We start from the raw sequence: 23,506 nt of genomic DNA, 5'->3' as shown, positions 1-23,506 counted from the left end.
ACGTGACCTATAGCACTTGGTTGTCGTCCGTCGTGCGTTACCAATTGAATATTTTTAACTTTGTCTAGATAACTACCAGTCCAATTCTATTCAAATTTGGTATGAAGCATCTTTTGGACAAGGGGAACATAAATTGTAAATTTCAAGACTCCAGCACCACTGGGGTCTTAGGGGCGGGGCAAAAACTGCCCAAAATTGACCAATTTTCAAAAATCTTCTTCTCAAGAACCGCACATGTGTAAGAAAAAATAAATGCATGATGATGTAGAGCAGGAAGGCCTCTACCAAAATTGTAAATTTCATGATCCCTGGGGTAGGGGTTCTGACCCCAGGGCGGGGCCAAACTTGGTACATAGTGTTTATGTGTAAAATACTTAAATACATGTAACATCTTCTTTACTGCTATTGATGATATAGTCCTTTACCAAAATTGTAAATTTGATGATCCAAGGGGTATGGGTATTGGTATCAGAGTGGAGCCAAAATGGACAGTTACTAAATGTGTGAACAATAGACATTTCTAACTTCCTTCTTGATAACTACTATACCAATTCTTTTCAAATTTGGTATGAAGCATCTTTGGAACAAGGGGACATAAATTATAAATGTCAGGATTCCTCCACCCCTGGGACCTTAGAGGCGGGGCAAAAACTGTCCAAAATTGACCAATTTAAAAAAAAATTCTCTAGAACCGCATATGTTTAAGAAAAACTAAATCCATTAAGATGTAAAGCAGAAGGGCTTCTACCAAAATTGTAAATTTCATGATCCCAGGGGTAGGGGTTCTGACCCCAAGGTGGGGCCAAACTTAGTACATAGTGTTTATGTGTAACTTTGCTGATACTGTATACAATCTAAATGCATACTAAGGAATAGAAGAAAAAGATGTACAAACAAGAGGCCCATGGGCCACATCGCTCACCTGAGTCACCTTGGTCCATATCAGAAGATTTTCCATATCTATTTGCATGTAAAACCGTAGTCCCTATTATGGCCCAAACCTTCCCCTGGAGGCCATGGTTTTTGCAAACCTGAATCTACACTATGTCAGAAAGCTTTCATGTAAATGTGAACTTCTTTGACCCAATGGTTCTTGGGAAGAAGATTTTCCCTATATATTTGTATGTAAAACTTTGATCCCCTATTCTGGCCCCATCCTACCCCAGGGGGGGGGGAGGGGCATGATTTTAACAAACCTGAATCTGCACTATATCAGAAAGCTTTCATATAAATCTCAGCTTTTCTGGCTCAGTGGTTCTGGGAAGAAGATTTTTAAAGATTTTTCCTATATATTTGTATGTAAAACTTTGATCCCCTATTGTGGCCCCATCCGACCCCCGGGGGCCATGATCTTAACAATTTATAATCTGCACTATATCATGAAGCTTTCATATAAACCTCAGCTTTTCTGGCTCAGTGGTTCTTGAGAAGATTTTAAAAGATTTTTCCTATAAATTTGTATGTAAAACTTTGATGCCCCCCTTGAGGCCCCATCCAATCCCCGGGGTCCATGATTTTAACAAACTTGAATCTGCACTATATCAACAACAACAAAACCGGGAAAAAAAACAAACAACAAAAAGAAAACTTTGACCCCCTATTGTGGCCCCATCCGATCCCCGGGGGCCATGATTTTAACAATTTAGAATCTGTACTATATCAGGAAGCTTTCATATAAATCTCAGCTTTTCTGGCTCAGTGGTTCTTGGGAAAAAGATTTTAAAAGATTTTTCCTATATATTTGTATGTAAAACTTTGACCTCCTATTGTGGCCCCATCCGACCCCCGGGGGCCATGATCTTATCAATTTATAATTTGCACTATATCATGAAGCTTTCATATAAACCTCAGCTTTTCTGGCTCAGTGGTTCTTGAGAAGATTTTAAAAGATTTTTCCTATAAATTTGTATGTAAAACTTTGATGCCTCCCTTGAGGCCCCATCCAATCCCCAGGGTCCATGATTTTAACAAACTTGAATCTGCACTATATCAACAACAAAAAAACCGGGAAAAAAAACAACAAAAAGAAAACTTTGACCCCCTATTGTGGCCCCATCCGATCCCCGGGGGCCATGATTTTAACAATTTAGAATCTGTACTATATCAGGAAGCTTTCATATAAATCTCAGCTTTTCTGGCTCAGTGGTTCTTGGGGAAAAGATTTTTAAAGATTTCTCCTATATATCTGTATGTAAAACTTTGACCCCCTATTGTGGCCCCATCCGACCCCCGGGGGCCATGATTTTAACAATTTAGAATCTCTACTATATCAGGAAGCTTTCATATAAATCTCAGCTTTTCTGGCTCAGTGGTTCTTGGTAAGAAGATTTTTAAAGATTTTTCCTATATATTTGTATGTAAAACTTTGACCCCCTATTATGGCCCCATCCGACCCCCGGGGGCCGTGATTTTAACAATTTAGAATATGTACTATATCAGGAAGCTTTCAAATAAATCTCGGCTTTTCTGGCTTAGTGGTTCTTGAGAAGAAGATTTTTAAAGATTTTTCCTATATATTTGTATGTAAAACTTTGACCTCCTATTGTGGCCCCATCCGACCCCCGGGGGCCATGATTTTAACAATTTAGAATCTGTACTATATCAGGAAGCTTTCATATAAACCTCAGCTTTTCTGGCTCAGTGGTTCTTGAGAAGATTTTAAAAGATTTTTCCTATAAATTTGTATGTAAAACTTTGATGCCCCCTTGAGGCCCCATCCGATCCCTGTGGTCCACGATTTTAACAAACTTAAATCTGCACTATATAAAAAAAAAAACAACAAAAAAAAAAACAACGAAAAAAACAACAACAAACAAACCAACAAAAAAAACTTTGACCCCCTATTGTGGCCCCATCCTACCCCAGGGGCCATGATTTTAACAATTTAGAATCTGTACTATATCAGGAAGCTTTCATATAAATCTCAGCTTTTCTGGCTCAGTGGTTCTTGGGAAAAAGATTTTTAAAGATTTTTCCTATATATTTGTATGTAAAACTTTGACCTCCTATTGTGGCCCCATCCGACCCCCGGGGGCCATGATCTTAACAATTTATAATCTGCACTATATCAGGAAGCTTTCATATAAACCTCAGCTTTTCTGGCTCAGTGGTTCTTGAGAAGAAGATTTTTCAAGATTTTTCCTATAAATTTGTATGTAAAACTTTGATGCCCCCCTTGAGGCCCTATCCAATCCCCGGGGTCCATGATTTTAACAAACTTGAATCTGCACTATATCCAAAAAAAAAAAAACCGGAAAAAAAAACAAACAACAAAAAGAAAACTTTGACCCCCTATTGTGGCCCCATCCGATCCCCGGGGGCCATGATTTTAACAATTTAGAATCTGCATTATATCAGGAAGCTTTCATATAAATCTCAGCTTTTCTGGCTCAGTGGTTCTTGGGAAAAAGATTTTTAAAGATTTTTCCTATATATCTGTATGTAAAACTTTGACCCCCTATTGTGGCCCCATCCGACTCCCGGGGGCCATGATTTTAACAATTTAGAATCTCTACTATATCAGGAAGCTTTCATATAAACCTCAGCTTTTCTGGCTCAGTGGTTCTTGAGACGAAGATTTTCCCTATATATTTGTATGTAAAACTTTGATCCCCTATTGTGGCCCCATCCGACCCCTGGGGGCCATGATTTTAACAATTTAGAATCTGCATTATATAAGGAAGCTTTCATATAAATTTCATCTTTTCTGGCCCAGTGGTTCTTGAGAAGAAGATTTTTTAATGACCCTACCCTATTTTTACCTTTTCTTGATTATCTCCCCTTGGAAGGTGGCCTGGCCCTTTATTTTAACAATTTAGAATTCCCTTTACCTAAGGATGTTTTGTGCCAACTTTTGTTGAAATGGGCCCAGTGGTTGTTGAGAAGAAGTTGAAAATGTGAAAAATTTACAGACGGACATACGGACGGACAGACGGACGCCGGAATACAGGTGATCAGAAAAGCTCACTTGAGCTTTCAGCTCAGGTGAGCTAAAAATGGTGAATATCACAACTCAGGGTTTTGACTTTAAGATGGGTCCAAATTAGTCATATCTTTTAATGTTAATACACCTATTATATTGTGTGAAGCCTTTCATCAGTGTATGCACTTATGAAGGCATTGAAGTTGTAAGAACACATCTTGTTTTATACTTTTGGTGAATGTTTAAATTTAGTTTAGATATTCAGAACAGCAATGTTTTTCTAGATTTCATAGCCCTTGGGAGTAGTGATAATTTTTCACTAGTACTCAGGTGACCGATAAGGCCTGTGGACCTCTTGTTTAGGTTCATAGTGAATAATTATTATAAACTTGGCTTATTTTCTCAACAGCTATTGTTATATTATTGCAAGATTGTGCGGTTTTCTTTCACACACCCCTCCCCATCAATAGTAAAAACAAAGTTTTTGATTATTCATATCCGTATTTCAAACCTCATTTTGTAAACATTAAAATGAACGAAGAAATATACCTAGTAATCTTGTGTATGAAAACTAACATATATAAAGTATTTCAGCAAGGAAACTGACTCGTTATAAATGGTCTGTGAGACATACCGGCTTCGGTCGATCTTTCTTTGAATGCCCCTATCCCCTTGACACCATAGTCTCCCTCGTCAGCCAGGGTGCTCACGTAATTCCAACCGAACGCCTTGGCTATATCCACCATTGCCTGGGCTTGGAATGTATCTGGGGGTACGACTCTGGAAAAATACTCGAATCGGGACTTGTCGCTTAAATCAATACTCGTAGACGCATAACTTATTTGGGGTATCTGAAAATAACAATTTTTTTTAAAAAAATCACTCATCTCATTTTCTTTGCACTTTCAGTTTTCTTAATCGCATTTAATGAAAAATAAGTTCTTCTCTTTCTATCTCATAAATAAAAAACATAAAACAGTGCGACATTTAACTCTGGACACGACAGAAGTCCGGAGTTTCGCCAACCCTTTTATTAAGGATACAAATAAACCCTTTACAAAAAAAGATGGGATTTTATGTCCACAAGACATGCACCAACATTTACACTTGTAACTATTGTAGTTTTTAAGATATTTCACCTGAAATAAAAAAAATCCCATGGGATTTTGGTGGGATTTTTAATCCCACTTGGGGGATTTTCACTCCCACCAAAAATCCCATGGGAGAAAAAAATAGAATTTCTCCCATAGGATTTTAACTCCCATATTTAAATTTAAAATGGGATACAATGTCCCATAGGAGGAAATGTCCCATAATGAACATGAAATGGCAGTGAATATCCTATTTGAGCATGAATGGGAATAAATATCCCAAATAAAACACAGGATGGGGACTTTTATCCCATGAATATAGTAATAAAACAGAAAATTGTATCTTAAAGAGTGTTGTTTGTCATGATTCTTAAGAATGTACTTGCAAGCTAAGGAATAGTATTAACTTTATATCTAGTAATTACACTCCTTAATTATGTAGACCTATACTTGTGTTAATGGATAAATGTCTAAACAACATGAGAAATTAAATTATATTAGAGTTCTGCATTACTAAACTCTTTCCCATGCAATTTTAATTGAATACATATAACCCTATCACAAAAACATAATGCTTGGCAATCCAGTACATCAAAAAGTGAATACAAAGAATAGTGATAATATTAACTTTATAGCTATACACAATTGAGAGAAGGACAGACCATGAACCCCTGGATACACAAGTGGTGGACTAAAGTGATGGGGAGGAGTAAACATTCCCTGTTGAATACGCATATACGTTCGATAAAGTGTATTCTAGCAGACATTCTACTACGGTTATTGCAAAGATAAAAGAAATACCGCGGTCATTATTCTACGATATACCCTCATACATATCAATTGATTATGAGAAAATTGATACAAATCTCGCTTGTACTTCGAGGTTTGCTACACTGTATCAATGCAACAATAAAGTCGATGACTGATAATTCAATGTTATAATTATAAAAAGCAATCAATATATGTTGTAAAACACATTCATAAATGACTGAAGAGCATTTGTCATTCAATATAAACTAATCGTCTGCATTTTGAGAGCGATACACATGTAAACATGGCGATGCACAGACAAGTTTTTCTTAAACTGTATTCAAAGTAATTGATATAATCCATTAACATCAAACTAAATACTTGAAAAATGGGTTATTTTTCAAAGTAGATTTAGAATACCCCTACCATTTCACAACCAAAAGACAGTGTAGGCCGTTTCGGAAACTGCCATGACAGTGACCTAATTCGTAGCTATATAGGAAAACGATCGGCTGTATATTTCTGAGCTGTAATGGAATAGAAATAAAGTTCTTGTTTTCGTGTATGTTGCAGGATAGCTCCTTGGTCTCAAAATGTTTTGGAAATATAAAAGCCTCGTATTTCAAAACATTTCTCGACCTCAGAGATTACAATATGTATCATGCAATACACAAGAAAACGCGATCATTATTCTTTAAAAACAATTCTGTAATATACGTGTGCATATGATTTAACGTCCCATTCTAGAATTTTTCACTCGTATAGAGACGTCACTAGATTGCTACAAATTTTGACCTACAGTTGTATGCTTGGCGCTGATCGTACCAGCGTCTATCGTAACACGAGACCTTCGTTTTAATGTCATATCTCTATGACAAACGGGATTACTTCATCTCCTCTATCGTCAACTTTCCGTATTTATGTAGCAATATTTCCATTATCACCTGTTTATGAGATTTATGTCTCTCAATTGATTCGATACACGAGAGTATGTTCTGCATATGATAACTGTTTAAATCGAAACAAGCTACTGACAAATAAGTTGGTGTAAAATGGGTTTCAAAATTATCGATTGAAGTCTGCATTTCGGAGATTTTATGGTCGTTACTAATTATGTTATTTGTAAATACAACCTATCATTAGGTCGAATTCTGTCTGACTTGTTTCATACAAATTGTTAAGCCGTTCTTTACATACTGATTTTGACTACGGATTACTCCATTTACTTTATCAAGATAGAGGGCACATGACGAGTGTGACCGGTCGACAGGGGATGGTTACTCCTCCTGGACATCTCTGATATACCGGTCAACAGGGATACTTATTCCTCTAGACACCTGATCCCACCTTTAGTGTGTCCAGGGGTTCGTGTTTGCCCTATTTTTAATTCTTTATGGAATTTATGAGACTGATCACTGTTCGTTACCTTCACTTTTTACCTGAAAGACCCGTGCTTTTCACTTCCAATGCCGAGCGCTTGTCAAGGGAATAGTCACTACCTAAGTTAAATGTCTTTGAATTTGACGCAGAGCCTAGACGGAACCCGAGAGGCATTGCTATGTTGTATTCTTATAGAAATTGTTTGCAGATCATCGTTAAATAAATAGGGAGCCTGGTACATTGTACGTATGATGTAAAGTGTGGTAGGTACATGTATAATCCAATATCTAGTACGTGTAAGTACGTGCAAGATCTATAATCCTGTACGCATAATCAAAAGCCTGGTACATACATAATCTGGTTGTATGAACTAAAGTCTCATACGTACCAACCTTTAGTTGACAGGTATGTAAACTAATTAAAGCCTGATCCGTATAATTCAATGGTCTGGTACGTATAAACTAAACTGGCACGTATAAATTAAAGACTGGTGCGTATAAACTAAAGAATGGTGCGTATATGTAAAATTTAAAGGTAAAACGTTTACCGCTCCAGCCAAGTCTGACGACCATATCTGTCTCTTACTTGTCTCTGAGTCTTGATTTACATATAAAAAACTAGAATTCTGACATAAATGATCTTTTGTTCAGAGTTATACATAAGACTTGCACATTTAGGTGAGGAGAGTGAAAATTAGAGTTCGTTTACCAATAGATATTTAAGAATTAATTTTCATTTTTGAATATTCACGATGATATGAACACTGACGCTTCTCACTGACATACTTCACCGCGCTTCATGAAACGTGCGCCGGTGCCAAGCGTGGCAGTTCATACCCTCGTGGATTTTCTACATTGAAATTTATTTTTGTGTTTGATATTTACATTCTACTTTCATTTCTGTCGGAATTCCGACCCGTCAGAAGTCGCAATAATAACGTAGTGTATCTTTATTGGTTTTTTCCTTCTTCTATTCGATGGCAGAGGATATAGGGTTTACGTGATAGAGTTGGGTCATTTTATCACTTCGCTGACCCTTTTATGTCATGAAGGATATTATATTGGACATCAATTACCTCTTGCGAAGCATACGAATACTTAAAATGTTTGCAAGTCAGAAATGATTGTTTCATCACATGATGAAATAATTACATGACGTTCTAGATATTCATGTATTTTTGTGCTACCAAAAATATATTACATATACGTTGTGATGATGTCAAATGTCTAAACTAGTTTTTCATATAAATAAAATTTGTTGATGTCATTCTTTTTTTCAATTCTGTTTTATATTAAATCTCCCCCAAGTGCCAACACATGTATAATTAATGCGCCCGACACAATGGAGTCTCACAATACAATTCTTATGAAAGGAAGCTGAACGCTCCCAAAGTTTTATTGACTTGCCTTAATGTAAAGGACTATGTGAATTGGTAAAAATGAAGCAAGCAGAATCATTGAATCTATAAATCAATCTATCAAATGCTGGGTGTAAAATGAAGGGAATTTTCAATATTTCACGACTTTCCTAGTTGCGTTGATGGTAATTCCTGTTGGATAGTAAAATTAAGCAGATGACGATTATAAGTAGTTTGAGTGGCACATTCCGTTAAGCTCACTTTTTCAAAAAATGGAATTACCCCGTATTTGAAGTGATATTACATGTGTAAAAATGTATACAATAATTTTAGGATGCATGTCAAATGTAGCTGAGTGCTTAGTAAAAATGTTGATATACAACATGTAGGTGTCACCATGATTCCTAGCATATAGATGGGTGCAAATACGAAACTAAGACACGTGGTCAGTTGCTGAAGAAATTCCGGTGAAAACATGCAGGGTCTAGCAAAAGGTCTGTAGCTGTGAGGGAAGGTGGATGGCCCCATATGAGAGGTAGATTTTTTAGAAGGGCAGATAGGGTTCTTGATTGTGCACAGTGTCTAAATCCCCATGTTTGGTACTGTGATGGTGTGGGGGTGGTGCGGATTAGCCCAAATGAGGGAAAATCAAAGCAAAAAAGGGGAACCTGCTCAGAGCATGTTTTGTGCACCAGCACCAGTATTTATAGATTACATGTAATTTAGGGTCATAATTTATTAACTACACTAATATGAAATACAAGTATTGACATAAAATGGAAATATGATTTTTCATTAGTCTGTCATAATCTGACTTTGGTGTATACCCCCTATCCACATGTTTCAAAACCAAAGAAACTGTCCCCTGCCACCAAAGTTAAATACCATTACAATAAAATTATTCAGTAACTTGTACATGTATATAGCTCAAGGTCCAGCCTAAGTCAGGTTGGCATGCTTTTTCTAAACCAATATGCTACATGATTCAAATGTCTGTTCTACATTATATATGCTACTGTACATTACATAAAACACGCCATGGGTGTACCAGATGATTTATGAGCTTAAATACATCTAGGTAACTGCATTGTAACATGAATAAATCAATGAATTTGTATTATTAGCACATGCGACAACATATCTTGATTCGAACAAAATCCATTCAGATTCACTGTTACGTTCTGTTGTTACCAATGTGTACCGGTGAGAACATAAGCGACCAGTGAGAACATAATCGACAAGGATATGCTCTTTTCATGGCTACCCTTTACACAATAAGTTGACGTGGGTAGGAAACAGTCCTTTTGATATCAAAAGACTTGTGATCAGAAAGACCTGAAACATATTACGTAGAATGTATCAATACCTTTGGAAACGCGCACATACGATCTCACTTCGGAATCAGTTCGCTGAGCGGAAGAACATGTAGTCCATGGTCTTTGTTAACAAATGTATTTCGTACGCTACTTTGTACATTAAAAGTAACCATGATAACAGTGCCTTTTTGCAAATAGAACAAAAAACCTCAATGAGAATGCATAATTGTCATTGAATATTAACATTTTAAACCCAAAACATAAACATTACATGTTCAATGAAATTCTTTAAAAAGTAGATGTAGAGAGTCAGGAAAGTGTAATTAAGCTGAATAACCCTATATATTTTCATATATATCCACACATCGCTTAAGCGCGCCTTTCCCAATGTTTTCCGGAATTCTGTAAACGTCACGTTTGACTTTCATTACTTGTACAGTAATTGCATCATAAACACAGCCAATTGCATCACTTGGGGTCGAATTTACTATATACTCTTTATATAGTAAATTCGACCCCAAGCGATGTAACTGTCTGAGATCATAAAACAAAATTAAAATCCTATGTAACGTCGTTTGACGACGGACGGATTGGGTAAAGTTATCATTTATAGTTGTATAGTGTTCATTATCAATAACTCGTCACTTACCCCCACCCCCGTTTTCCCCAGTAGATGGTGGTTTTCTCTCTGATGATCTACAGAACAACGCCTCAGTGTGATGGGTTTAACTAAACTGTAGGCACTGGGATATTATCAATTTTCGTGGAATACTTATCTCCATTGCACTGTTTTATACACTGGTCTTTAAATGGGACTTACATGTATTATGGCACAGTGGTGTCTGTGCAGCTGTTCGTCCGTCCACCCTTCCGTTCTAGGTTTTCTATTTCCATTTCTCTGTCATTTATCAATATGTATCAATGATATGTAGCTTCGTTGTTGGACGTTTCTAGTTCATATTTCAATTTTGGTCCATTTCGACCTCTTCTGGAGTTTACCAATGAATTTGCAATTTAATTTTACATGTATATGGAGGGTTCATGATTTCTCTGTCTAAATCCTTCCACAGTTTTCAAGTGAGGACTTTATTTTACAGATTGTTTTGTCCGTCCAACTCCTCAGTTTTCAAGCAAGGATCTTCTTATTTTATAGAGTGTTTGTATGTGTATTGAAGATGTACATGTGTACGCTGCAGGGATTTTGATTTCAGTTTTGGAGAAATCTAGTTAGTTTTGAGGAAATATTGAAAAGTGAGTGCATGATTTGTGCATTTAAATCTTCTCGTCCTTTTCAAGCTAAGACTTTGTAAACAACTTGAAGATGTGTATATTGTAAAGATTTTGATTCCCAACAATTTCCTTTAATGTTTCAAAATATTACAGATTGTTGAATTTAGTCAATTTTGAGAACATATTTTCAAAGCTCTTGGTTTGTCTGTCAATCTCCTGTCATGTTTTATGCAGGGGACTTGTAAACCAAAGTCCATGTAGTAAAAACGTTACTGTCCATCGATCAAAACTCGTGTCCACGCCCCTCTAAGATAAGCTTGTAAAACACAATACCAACAAAACGAAGCTACAGGGACTTAATTGTAATCCAATCTCCAACATATCCTTAATTAAGAATGTATATTCAAACCCTCCATACATGACCAGGTACATGTACATGTACCGTATTTCATTATTTCTCTGTTGATCAAGAAGTCCTGTATTGTGATTCATTTGATTCTATCTTACTGTATCAATTCATTCAATTGGGGTGTAAAGTAATCTTCCAGAAAATTTCTATAGGGAACTTTATTGTTGTTTATACATTCGTTCTCATATACTTTTGTAGCGAGAGAGAGAGAGAGAGAGAGAGAGAGAGAGAGAGAGAGAGAGAGATGGGTTAATTTGTTTATCTGATGGGGCTAACGGCAGGTGTGACTAGTGAACAGGCCATGCTTACTCTTCCTTGGCACCTGATCACACCTCTGGTGTGTCCAGGGGTCGTATTTTCCCTAATCTTAATTTAGTATTCTTTATAAGAATTATGAGATTGATCACTGTTCATTACCTTCCAAGTTTTCATCCGAGAAAAGCATATTAAGTTCGAGGTAGGTTTAGAAACTTCAGAAAAAAAAATGAATATTCAAACTATCACCCGTGTATATAAAATCACGGGCAATATTTTCTAACATATCGATCAAAATTGTGATTGTTTGATTACATTTGATGGCTCAGTGACGTATGCCACAATGCTTAATCCAACTATAAAGTTATAAAGCAAATATCACCATCGTTAAATCCAGTCTAATGCGTAATTTATGCATTTCACCGAGCAGATTATTACGCAATCGATTTTTAAAATTCATTAGGGAGTTTCTTCCTTTTGTAATATTGTTTTTCATTTCAGTGCACAAAGGATGATTAAATCCCTTTCTTTTTAAACATATGGTTCACAACGTGAATCATGTTTTGATACCAAATCGAATGAAATTCTTTTATGACATTTATATGTTGGGGGGGGGGGGCAACATAAATAGTACATGCATATTTCAGTAAATTGAAGAATATCTCGAAGTAAGTTCACTAATTTGCAAATACAATCCTCAGAGTCAAAGTTTTTATTAATTCAAGCTTTCCGGAATATATGAAATCATAATTTTTTTACAACATTCATAAGCAATGATTTGAAACCCAATGACCTTTAAGCATCCCCCCATGTAGACATGATGAGACATAATCATACAGGAAAAATTAATTAATTCATGCATTTACGAAAAGCAAACAAGTTCCTAAACATCGAAAATTTAAAGGGAGTAGAGTTATAATATATGTACTAGTAGACGCATTCTATCATTGGTAAAATAATCGCACGTGGTACACTGAAATTTCCTTTTACAGATTTGTTCAGTATTGGAAATCTTATTGCGTCTACATTAAATGTCGTGATGCTTAGGACAGATAATGGTTGATATTTTATAACAGTAAAATGAACATAGCTTCCTACAAACATGGAATAAAATATACGAAACACATAAAATGTGGCCTCTCTCGTCTAATTGACGGCGTATTTATGGGTTATCCCGGTGGTTTTTTGACGTTAAACCCTTCCAATCTTCGTTAAGAAAAAAACAAAATTAGCGTGATGGCTCTCTGTCGCTACATTGGCACGGACTTCGATATCCTCCGGCCTGTGGAATCATGATCAATTGATGCGCCGTCGGAAATTCTTTTTGATTTGCAAACAAGGTTAAAGAAAAAGAATATGCCAATCGAGAGAGGCGAAGAGTGTAATTGTTAACCAGAGCAAATGAGCTACTAGATTTTGTTGGGGACGTGTGGACATATTGGCAACAATGTTCTGAATCAAATTGGGTCTCTGACTAAACCTCATTTGCATATTTTAATATAGATCGAGTTGGAGATGTTAATCTCTATCTTTGTATGATTTGATTTCAAACTCACTCCAGAAATGATATGCAGAAAAAAAAATCGATGTGGAAAAAATGTTCCAATTAACACGGCTATAGAGTAATTTCTTATTTTATGTACATTATGTCAGACTGCCTTTTTTGGTATTTGTTTCGTTTCCTTCCTTTCTTGAATGCAATTATTTTCTAGTAGCCAGTGCAAGTTCAAAAACCAAAGACTGTGGGCGAGAGCTTTTCTTGTTGACCAACACACTTGCGTGCACTATACTGTATGCTACACATGCAATACCTATATACATGTACAATAATATTTTTGATAATATACAGCATTTCATGTCATCTATTTGTCATAGTTATAGAACGATTTCATAGATATGATTAATTTCAGCCGGAATCTCTCTATTTACATAGTTCTGTCGTGTTAGATTGTGTGGAAATATTTGTAGGGAAAACAAGTGTATCACAGTTTGCGATGTAACCGAGAGAGAAAAATGGATAAAAACCACAAATTTTGTAAAGGATCAATTTCCAGACTGTAATTGATTACGGTTATCAGGGTTCCGGTAATAGAGAGGTTAGGATTTTACACGCTTTGATTAATTAATCCGTAAGCCCAAAACCTAAAGTGAAAATCTCTAGGTATCGATCTGATTTCGAACACTGAATCTGAAATAGATCGATTAGGTTTTCTGTTTCTAATTATTGCTTGAACGCTAATCAGAGGGTAAATTACTTTTCTATACTTAAGGGTAACAATCACTCTTGTATCCGAATGAGAGAATAGCTTAAAGCCACAAATTCTGAAACTATATGAAAGGGTTTTTTTCTCAATCCATAGATTTCGTTTTCTTCTGAAATATTATTGTGCTACACCAACCTTAATATACGAGTTCTCTAATTGACTTTTGAATTTCTGTTCATTTTGATGTAATATACATAATCCGGATTTTGTATTCTCAAATTATCTTAGTTCACAATCTTATGGTTCTGGAGAATTCAATCGCATGTACAATACTCCATCAGGCGAAAATGCAATATGTCTAATCCCAGGAGGCTTACTTAGCACTAATTCTAATACAGCCGCAGGTATGCAGGAAGAATTGTGTGTTATATTCACAAATAGTTAGTACTTTATTAACATGTTATTTACAACGTCCCTCGTGTTTCTCGTACGAAATAGTCTTAAAATGAAGATACCAGATGAGGAGAGATCCTATGAATACATTATGTTTACACAACAGTGTATATCAAGCCCCTTGTTTATACATGTAACTGTTTGTAGGTCTTATTGTATATTATATCTTACTTTCGTTTTATAGTAGATATAATCAATATAAAAAGCTGAAGATAACGAACAGCGATCAATCTCATAAACCCTATAAGGAATACATTAAGAGTTGGGCAAACACCGACCCTTGCTATACCAGAGGTAGGATCAGGTGTCTAGGAGGAGTTAACATCCCCTGTCTATAGGTCACACCCGCCACGAGCCCGTTATTATCCCCAACTGTAACGCGGAAGGGGACAGAGAAATACCGGTGTTCGTCCGTCCCACTTGACTTTGTGGACGTAACTCCTCCGAAACCGTTCAACAGATTTTGTTCAATTAGTCACTATAAGTAGTTGATCGTATTGTGCCATTTTGATTTGACAAATTTTACAAGAGTTATGGGACTTTGTTGAATTTGTACATGCTTCACTAAATGAACATTTTGTGGACGCAACTCCTCAGAAACCGCTCGATGGATTTTGTTCCAATTCTGTAGAATTGTTAGTCATCATATTTAGTTGATCATATTGCGCCGTCATCTTCATTCGACAAATTTTACAGGAATTATCAGGCTTTGTTGAACACTGGACGCAACTTCTCCGAAACCGCTGTACTGCTTTTGAACTTTTGTAGGATTCAACTTTACGATAAGAACTGTATTTCATTACGCGACCCACTCATGGCCACTGGAAAAACATTATTTATTTTAAATCAGCTACATGTACCAACCCTAACTGTAACTGCCTGTTGTAGAAGTTATATGTACCAACCCTAACTGTAACCGCCTGTTGTAGAAGTTACATGTACCAACCCTAACTGTAACCGCCTGTTGTAGAAGTTACATGTACCAACCCTAACTGTAACCGCCAGTTGTAGAAGTTATATGTACCAACCCTAACTGTAACCGCCTGTTGTAGAAGTTATATGTACCAACCCTAACTGTAACCGCCTGTTGTAGAAGTTATATGTACCAACCCTAACTGTAACCGCCAGTTGTAGAAGTTACATGTACCAACCCTAACTGTAACCGCCTGTTGTAGAAGTTACATGTACCAACCCTAACTGTAACCGCCTGTTGTAGAAGTTATATGTACCAACCCTAACTGTAACCGCCAGTTGTAGAAGTTACATGTACCAACCCTAACTGTAACCGCCTGTTGTAGAAGCTATATGCTGTGAACTAACAAGCCTGTCTGTAATTTGCCTATTGTAGAAGTTATATACCTACTATGAATTAACAAGCCTGTCTGTAACTTGTCTATTGTAGAAGTTATATACATACTATGAATTAACAAGCCTGTCTGTAACTTGTCTATTGTAGAAGTTATATACATACTATGAATTAAAAAACCTGTCTGTAACTTGCCTATTGTAGAAGTTATATACATACAATGAATTAACAAACCTGTCTGTAACTTGTCTATTCATACTATGAATTAACAAGGCTGTCTGTAACTTGCCTATTGTAGAAGTTATATACACACTATGAATTAACAAGGCTGTCTGTAACTTGCCTATTGTAGAAGTTATATACACACTATGAATTAACAAATCTGTCTGTAACTTGCCTATTTTAGAAGTTATATACATACTATGAATTAACAAATCTGTCTGTAACTTGCCTATTGTAGAAGTTATATACATACAATGAATTAACAAACCTGTCTGTAACTTGCCTATTGTAGAAGTTATATACATACAATGAATTAACAAGCCTGTTTGTAACTTGCCTATTGTAGAAGTTATATATACATACTATGAATTAACAAGCCTGTCTGTAACTTGTCTATTCATACTATGAATTAACAAGCCTGTCTGTAACTTGTCTATTTTAGAAGTTATATACATTAACAAGCCTGTCTGTAACTTGTCTATTTTGAAAGTTGTATACTATGAATTAACAAACCTGTCTGTATCCTGCCCATTCTGGATTTATATGCAATGAACTGACAAGCCTTTCCCTAACCCTTTGTTGTAAATTCCTATGTGAAGAATTACAAGACCTGTCCGTAATGATTGTACTTTTGTAATCTGTACGTGAAGCGAAACAAATATGAGATTTGTATTTTGTAATAGTTTGAGAATCGCATTCCTTTGTCCACCTGTTACGAAGTCGTCCATGACTACATAGGAGTCAGGGGAAGTTCAGTTTACCATAAGGATTACAAATGTTCTAAATATCGTTCACTTTCAATGCTTTAATTGAGAAATTAATGGAAAATTGATTCTTGAAATATACATGTACATATATGTTTTTGTGAAAGTGGCTTTCGTAAAATCTAGATTGTCATTGAAACATGTTTATAAAAGCAAGTGAAAACGAAAACTGCTAAAAGGGTTAAAAAGTCGTGCAAGACACTGGAATAGTTATCAGCGTCAGATTAACTAATGTTCTTGTAAATATGAGAAATAACTAGATCAAAAGTATGATTAACATTATGAGCTTTTGTGTAGATATTTCAATTCATATATTAGTCTACTTACATGATACATGGAGTGAATGTTCCTCCAATGAATCATCAATATGAGTCTACAAGTCAGCATATAGTACTTTATGTACAGGTCGCCACTTAGTACTTTGTGTATAATTACTAGTTGCTACTAAAGTGTATTGATATCAAATACCTTTGATCAACAATTCAACATGTATAATAAAGACAAAATTAGCAAATCACTTGACTACAAATTCAACATGTATAATAGACAAAATATAGCAGAGCACGTGACTATAAAAAATGCCACTAACTAATACCAAGTGTACTTTGGTCAACAATTCAATGGCAGACCTGTTACATCATAAAAAATACACCTATCCAATATTCATAGTTTACCGACATTAAGAGAACAAATGTAACATGTATGTGAATAGCCAATAAGAATATCAACAAAATAATGTGCAAAGGTGGGGTCATCGCCCACAAGTTGAGAAGATCGTGGATCTTTGAAACGACCCCACCAAATCCTATGTCTGCACATCATGCATATACGTATCATTATAAAGATAAGCCCTCTTGCTTTATTTAAACACATTGATGTTTCTGTAGTTAAGATATCTGATGTACCGACTTCTGCATTTTCATTACATATACATGTACTGAATTACGTAGTATACATGTACACATGTACGTGTACTAAATAACGTAGTAAACAATGTACACATGTACATGTACTGAATTACGTAGTATACAATGTACACATGTACAAGTACTGAAATACGTAGTAAACAATGTACACATGTACTGAATTACGTTGTAAACAATGTACACAATTACGTAGTATACAATGCACACATGTACAAGTACTGAATTACGTAGTATACAATGTACTTCCCAATGCGTGCACTACATTGTATAAGTTTTAAGTATTCTCTTCCACTACATTTCTGTTCTAATGCACACAGCCTTATTCTCTTTGCCGTTTATAATTCACGTTATGGACACTATATGTCAAGATCGTGAGATTACATGTAAAATGGCATTGAAATGAATGGAACTAGACACTGATGCCGTTATCTGAGAACAGTGTCAGTCGTCAATCCGTGAACGTAACCACTGACCAATATTTGAACTACATAGTCTATGTTTACACTTGAATAAGGGGATATTCGTATCAAAGTTCCCGAGATTCCCCAGGAAATTGCAATATTCTGTCACAAAGTCGTGCGAGAAATTTAAAATCAATATTAAGCAGAAAATTGCATCAAATCTAAATGACATTCTGAGATGTTCTTTCGCATACTGCTACTTTTTCACGAACAAGCTATACTAATAATTCAATTACTCCACCGCGTCCCTAACTACAACGCTCGTCTCCTCTGTTCTCGCGTTATCATGTCTATCATGCCAAGATCCTAATAGATTACACTGTCCTATCTCTTTCTCTGTGCATTGAAAACCTTTATCATAAAGATCCCTGTGTAATGGAATACCGTACTATCACACGGGATTTCATCCATTCTTTTAACAAAGGTGATACTTACTAGGAACTTGTAATTATTAATGGGGTCAAACCCAGAACCAGAGAAAAAAAAATAACGAAACAAATAAACCACAAAAGTTAAGACATTTGGTAATTTATTCTAATTGCCGCATCTAATGAATATTCAACAAGAGATGTTTGTAAAACACATATGTCCCCCATGGTGCAAAATTAAAAAGGATTATACACACACACATCATTTAATTGAGAGTAGTATCATCAATTCAAAATATTGAGCAGACAATATTTTCCTATGTCAAGAGTGGATTGACCATGTGACCTAAAAATCAATAGGGGTCATCAACTCCTGAAGATGTACCAGTGTACCAAGTTTGATGTCTGTCAAGCAAAGGGTTCTCAAGATATTGAACGGACAGTATATTCCTATGTCCAATTTGACCCTTGACTTTTGACCATGTGACCTTAAAATAATTAGTAGTCATCTTCTCCTGAAGATGTACCAGTGTACCAAGTTTGATGTCTGTCAAGCAAAGGGTTCTCAAGATATTGAGCGGACAGTATATTCCTATGTACAGTTTAACCCTTGACCTTTGACCACGCAACCTCAAAATCAATAGGTGTCATCTTCTCCTGAAGATGTACCAGTGTACCAAGTTTAATGTCTGTCAAGCAAAGGGTTCTCAAGATATGGAGCAGACAGTATATTCCAATGTCCAGTTTGACCCTTGACCTTTGACCATGTGATCTGAAAATCAATAGGGGTTGTCTTCTCCTGAAGACGTACCAGTGTACCACGTTTGATGTCTGTAAAGCAAAGGGTTCTCAAGATATTGAACGGACAGTATATTCCTATGTCCAGTTTGACCCTTGACCTTTAAACATGTGACCTCAAAATAAATAGGGGTAATTTTCTCCTGAAGATGTACCAGTGTACCAAGTTTGATGTCTGTCAAGCGAAGGGTTCTCAAAATATTGAACGGACAGTATATTCCTGTTTAGTGTGACCCTTGACCATGTGACCTCAAAATCAATAGTGGTCGTCTTCTCCTGAAGTCGTATCAGTGTACCAAGTTTGATGTCTGTCAAGAAAAGGGTTCTCGAGATACTGAGCAGACAGTATATTCCCATGTCAAGTTTGACCCTTGACCATGTGACCTCAAAATCAATAGGGGTCATCTTCTCTTGAAGATGTACCACTGTATCAAGTTTGATGTCTGTCAAGCAAAGGGTTCTCGAGATATTTGTCGGACAGTATATTCCTATGTCCAGTTTGACCCTTGACCTTTGACCATGTGACCTCAAAATCAATGGGGGTCATCTTCTTCTGAAGATGTACTGGCGTACCAAGTTTGATGTCTGTCAAGCAAAGGGTTCTCTAGACATTGAATGGTCAGTATATTCCTATGCCCAGTTTGACCCTTGACCATATGACCTCAAAATCAATAGGGGTCATCTACTCCTTAGGATGTACCAGTGTACCAAGTTTGATGTCTTTCAAGCAAAGGGTTCTCAAGATATTGAGCGGACATTATATTCCTATGTCCAGAGTAGATTGACCCTTGACCTGAAAAACAATAGGGATCCTTTTATACTCATAACTAACCCACATATGAAATATCATTATCATCAAGTGAATGGTTCTCAAGATATTGAGCGGACAACACATGGTCTACAGACCGACCGACCGACAGGTGCAAAACAATATGCCCCCTCTTTTTCAAAGGGGGGCATAAAAATATCACAAACAACTGTAATATTGATTCTATTTAAACGCTCACTTTTACAAAATACATGTATTAAGATGTAATTTATATTGAATCATTATTACTAATGAAATAATTTTAAATAATTACATGTAGTAATTAAGAGTTACCTGGTGGCCGGTCTGCTAAATAAGCATGCAAAATAAGAGAAAAGGGAAGGTCTATTGTTTATCAGGGTTGGGGTTGGAGTCACGATTAGCATCAATAAATTAGTGTTGGTTGATTGACTTAGCGATCTGCTTAAAACGCTTGTCTCATACCACTTCATAGTGAATCGTACATGCTTAGCAGTGCGCTACTTAGGACAGTTAGTTCATTATCAGCATATTGGTTGATTCGTAGTTTTGGTTTTTTTCTTAAATTTATTTTGAGTTGAAAGGATTTACTAAAATATTATAGAGAATTGTTCAAACAAAAAAGACTAACCCATATACTTGACGTTATAATCCTAGGTTAATTTTTACCGCAACCTACATGTATGGTTGTAGAGAGACGAGAACCAAACTACATGTATCATTAACCTCTGTGATGTGGTTACACTTAGGAAGAATGTTAGGATTTGAACGTGATACGGCAGTAGGTAAATTCTTCCTTTAAATGTTCCTAGCGTGACCTCACTGTAAACCCCCATTCATTATTACATGAGGTTGTTTAACGTCCCAGGGAGCGTGTTGCATTCATATTGAGACAAGGTGAATGTTAGACTAAGAATTGGAACCGTTACTGAATTCCTTTGCGACTTAAAAGACTTAACTCATTCTTGCTGACGTCATCCTAAATTTATTTAATCATAATGTAACAACCTTTTGCCAATTTGGAATAGACTTTCTAACGTATAAAAATTCTGAGAACTTCTTTTTAAAGTGTTAATGTTTATATTACATTATCTTGATATGTTTAATATTGTACATGTAATGTTTACGATGAAGTATAATTTCATGGAAAATCACGTATAATAATTTTCGCAGTGCGTCGAAAAAGGCTATCAAGTGCGGCATAGTGTCGGGATGATAGTTTCTTGCACAGTATATAAGTCCGATTGAAATGTCACCATCGTATTAAACTACGTGTAAGTTCATATATATTATTGTATATACTGATAATCCACCAAACAGAAAATGTCAGCGGCTCAAGAAACCTTTATATTCTATAGAGGATATTTCAATAATATTTGTATACTGTATATATCTGCTTTAACACCGTTTGTTCCACCATGATACCGGGGATCATGACTGTTTTATTTCATCTTCCACATACTTTCCCCACAATCATGGCTTAAAATAGCTATGCATTAATTCTAATTTGAACCTGAAAATTAATTTGACGCACGGCGGCTCCGGAGGCAATGCATCGGATGAAGTCGAACCATCGGTTCGTCTTTGGAGGATAAATGTTTACCAAGTGATCTCAAACCAACTCTTCTATGTCTTAATTATCTCCCCTGTGGAAGAGTTGTGGTCTTTCATTCGAATAAAAATGCAGTTCCTCATTTCTACCATAGAATTTCTGTTTTATGATTGTTTAGCTTTGCACCGGAGGATATTGAGAAATCAGTAGAGGTTCCGACGGCAAACATGGACCAAGCAATCTCATTAGAGTCAGTCTTAGGTGAACTAACTAGAAAACTGTTATCTAGATCTCTACTGACTTGAAGGTCAAGAGAAACCACAACCTGGCGGTAAATAATAATAATAATAATATGTGTATGTCAATGGTCCGTGGTTATGTAAAAAAAAAAACACCCCAAAGTATACATTTTTAATTTCTTTATTGAAGGGAGATTATGAAAATAAAAAAAGAAACAACTGGGGCCATGAGCTACAGTATGTTAAACTTGACCTTTTGGCACTTAAAACAAATATTAATTTTTAAATCAAATAAATAGTTAAAAAATAATGTATCAAACAAAAGATGTTTAACTTGCTGACTTAATAAGATCATGATTTGTCGTTGTTATATACATACCACACTCCCTGTGGTAAGTATACACATACACGGTATTGTGTGTAAATTTTCATGTGCGGTAATGACGTTTTGTCACCGGGGGGGGGGGGGGGGTATAAAGTACGTGTGTTCTTTCCATTCTCTACTCATATGTGCCGCTGCTCGCTAACACATCTGTCAATGCCGACATTTCAAAATTCTTTTACCGCTTGTAAACAAATTTCCAAAATTTTTATTTTAATCATAACAAAATTGTTTTCCCCCCGATTTTTTTGGTGTTATCTTAGCTACATTAATCATTCTTAAATTATGTTCCGTTTTCCGTTCCGCGTTTTAGCAACACCCTTTGAATAGGTCATCTACAGTAATGTTTTAACCACATCACATTCAGTTACTGACGATTGATTTCCCCTGTTACCTGGCTATGGGGTTTGGAAATCTCAGCAAACAACAGTAGACAGACAAATCCGACAAAACAAAACACAAGTTATAATTGTTACAGATATCACCCAAACGTCTCCAATTTAAAACGTTCTGATATTATGATTCAGCGGCACCGCATTTACTGACAGCCTGTGACAGGTGCGCTAGACCGCTCGACCATCTAGGCAAGTCAACAAAAACTTGCTTTCGATGACGATGGAATTCTCACCACACTGCCACACACTACACGTTCATTGGGAATCAAAATGGAATGCAGTTATTTGACGTAAATAAGAGGATAATACAAGACATACACTGCATTTGAAATAATTTACAAAGTACTGATTGCAATGAACTCTTAAATAAACATGACTGCCCTAAGAGAAGAAATACTAGTAATTAACATAAAACACAGAGAAAAATACCCACTTCCGCCACTTCTAGAGGTTGAACTCAAGACCAACTGATCCAAATCTCCTAGCAGCGTGTAACCAGCGCGTTAGACCGTTAGACAATCTGCGCAAGTTAAAAAACAAAAACAAACTTCGATGACGATGGAATTCTCGCTACACTGTCACACGCTACACGGTCATTGAGATTGGAAATGGGATACAGATATTTGACGTAAATTCAAGAGGATCATACAAGATACACACTGTATTTGAAATATTTTGTAAAACACCGAGATTGCAATAAACTCTTGAATAAACATAACTGCCCTAAGTGAAGAAATATTTAATGTAAAACAGAGAAATTCACTGTATAAGGATACACACTTCAGCCCCTACCCAGGGTTGAGCTCACGACCCGCGGAACCAAATCTCCTAGCATTATCTGAGAGTTGGTTCTGTTTTAAGTATATACATGTAGAAGAAACAGCTTTATGGGATATAGGGCTTATTGCAGAGTTATGAGAGTCGAAGTCTTCAGGGGTT

The 23,506-nt window shown here is 36.1% G+C and overlaps 1 protein-coding gene across 1 annotated transcript in view; it reads right to left on the bottom strand.

Moving 5' to 3' along the window:
• The window catches only part of LOC125653238 (metabotropic glutamate receptor 6-like), a 68,406-nt gene that overhangs the window by 18,946 nt on the left and 25,954 nt on the right, over nt 1-23,506 (bottom strand). The window contains exon 2 of the mRNA XM_048882602.2: nt 4,557-4,773. Coding sequence (XP_048738559.1) covers nt 4,557-4,773 — 217 coding nt within the window. The remainder of the gene's footprint in view (nt 1-4,556; nt 4,774-23,506) is intronic.

This window comes from Ostrea edulis, chromosome 7 (assembly GCF_947568905.1).
Source record: "Ostrea edulis chromosome 7, xbOstEdul1.1, whole genome shotgun sequence".
NCBI lineage: Eukaryota > Metazoa > Mollusca > Bivalvia > Ostreida > Ostreidae > Ostrea > Ostrea edulis.
The sequence above is the reverse complement of the archived record's forward strand: the minus strand, read 5'-3'. Positions and strand labels throughout refer to the sequence as shown.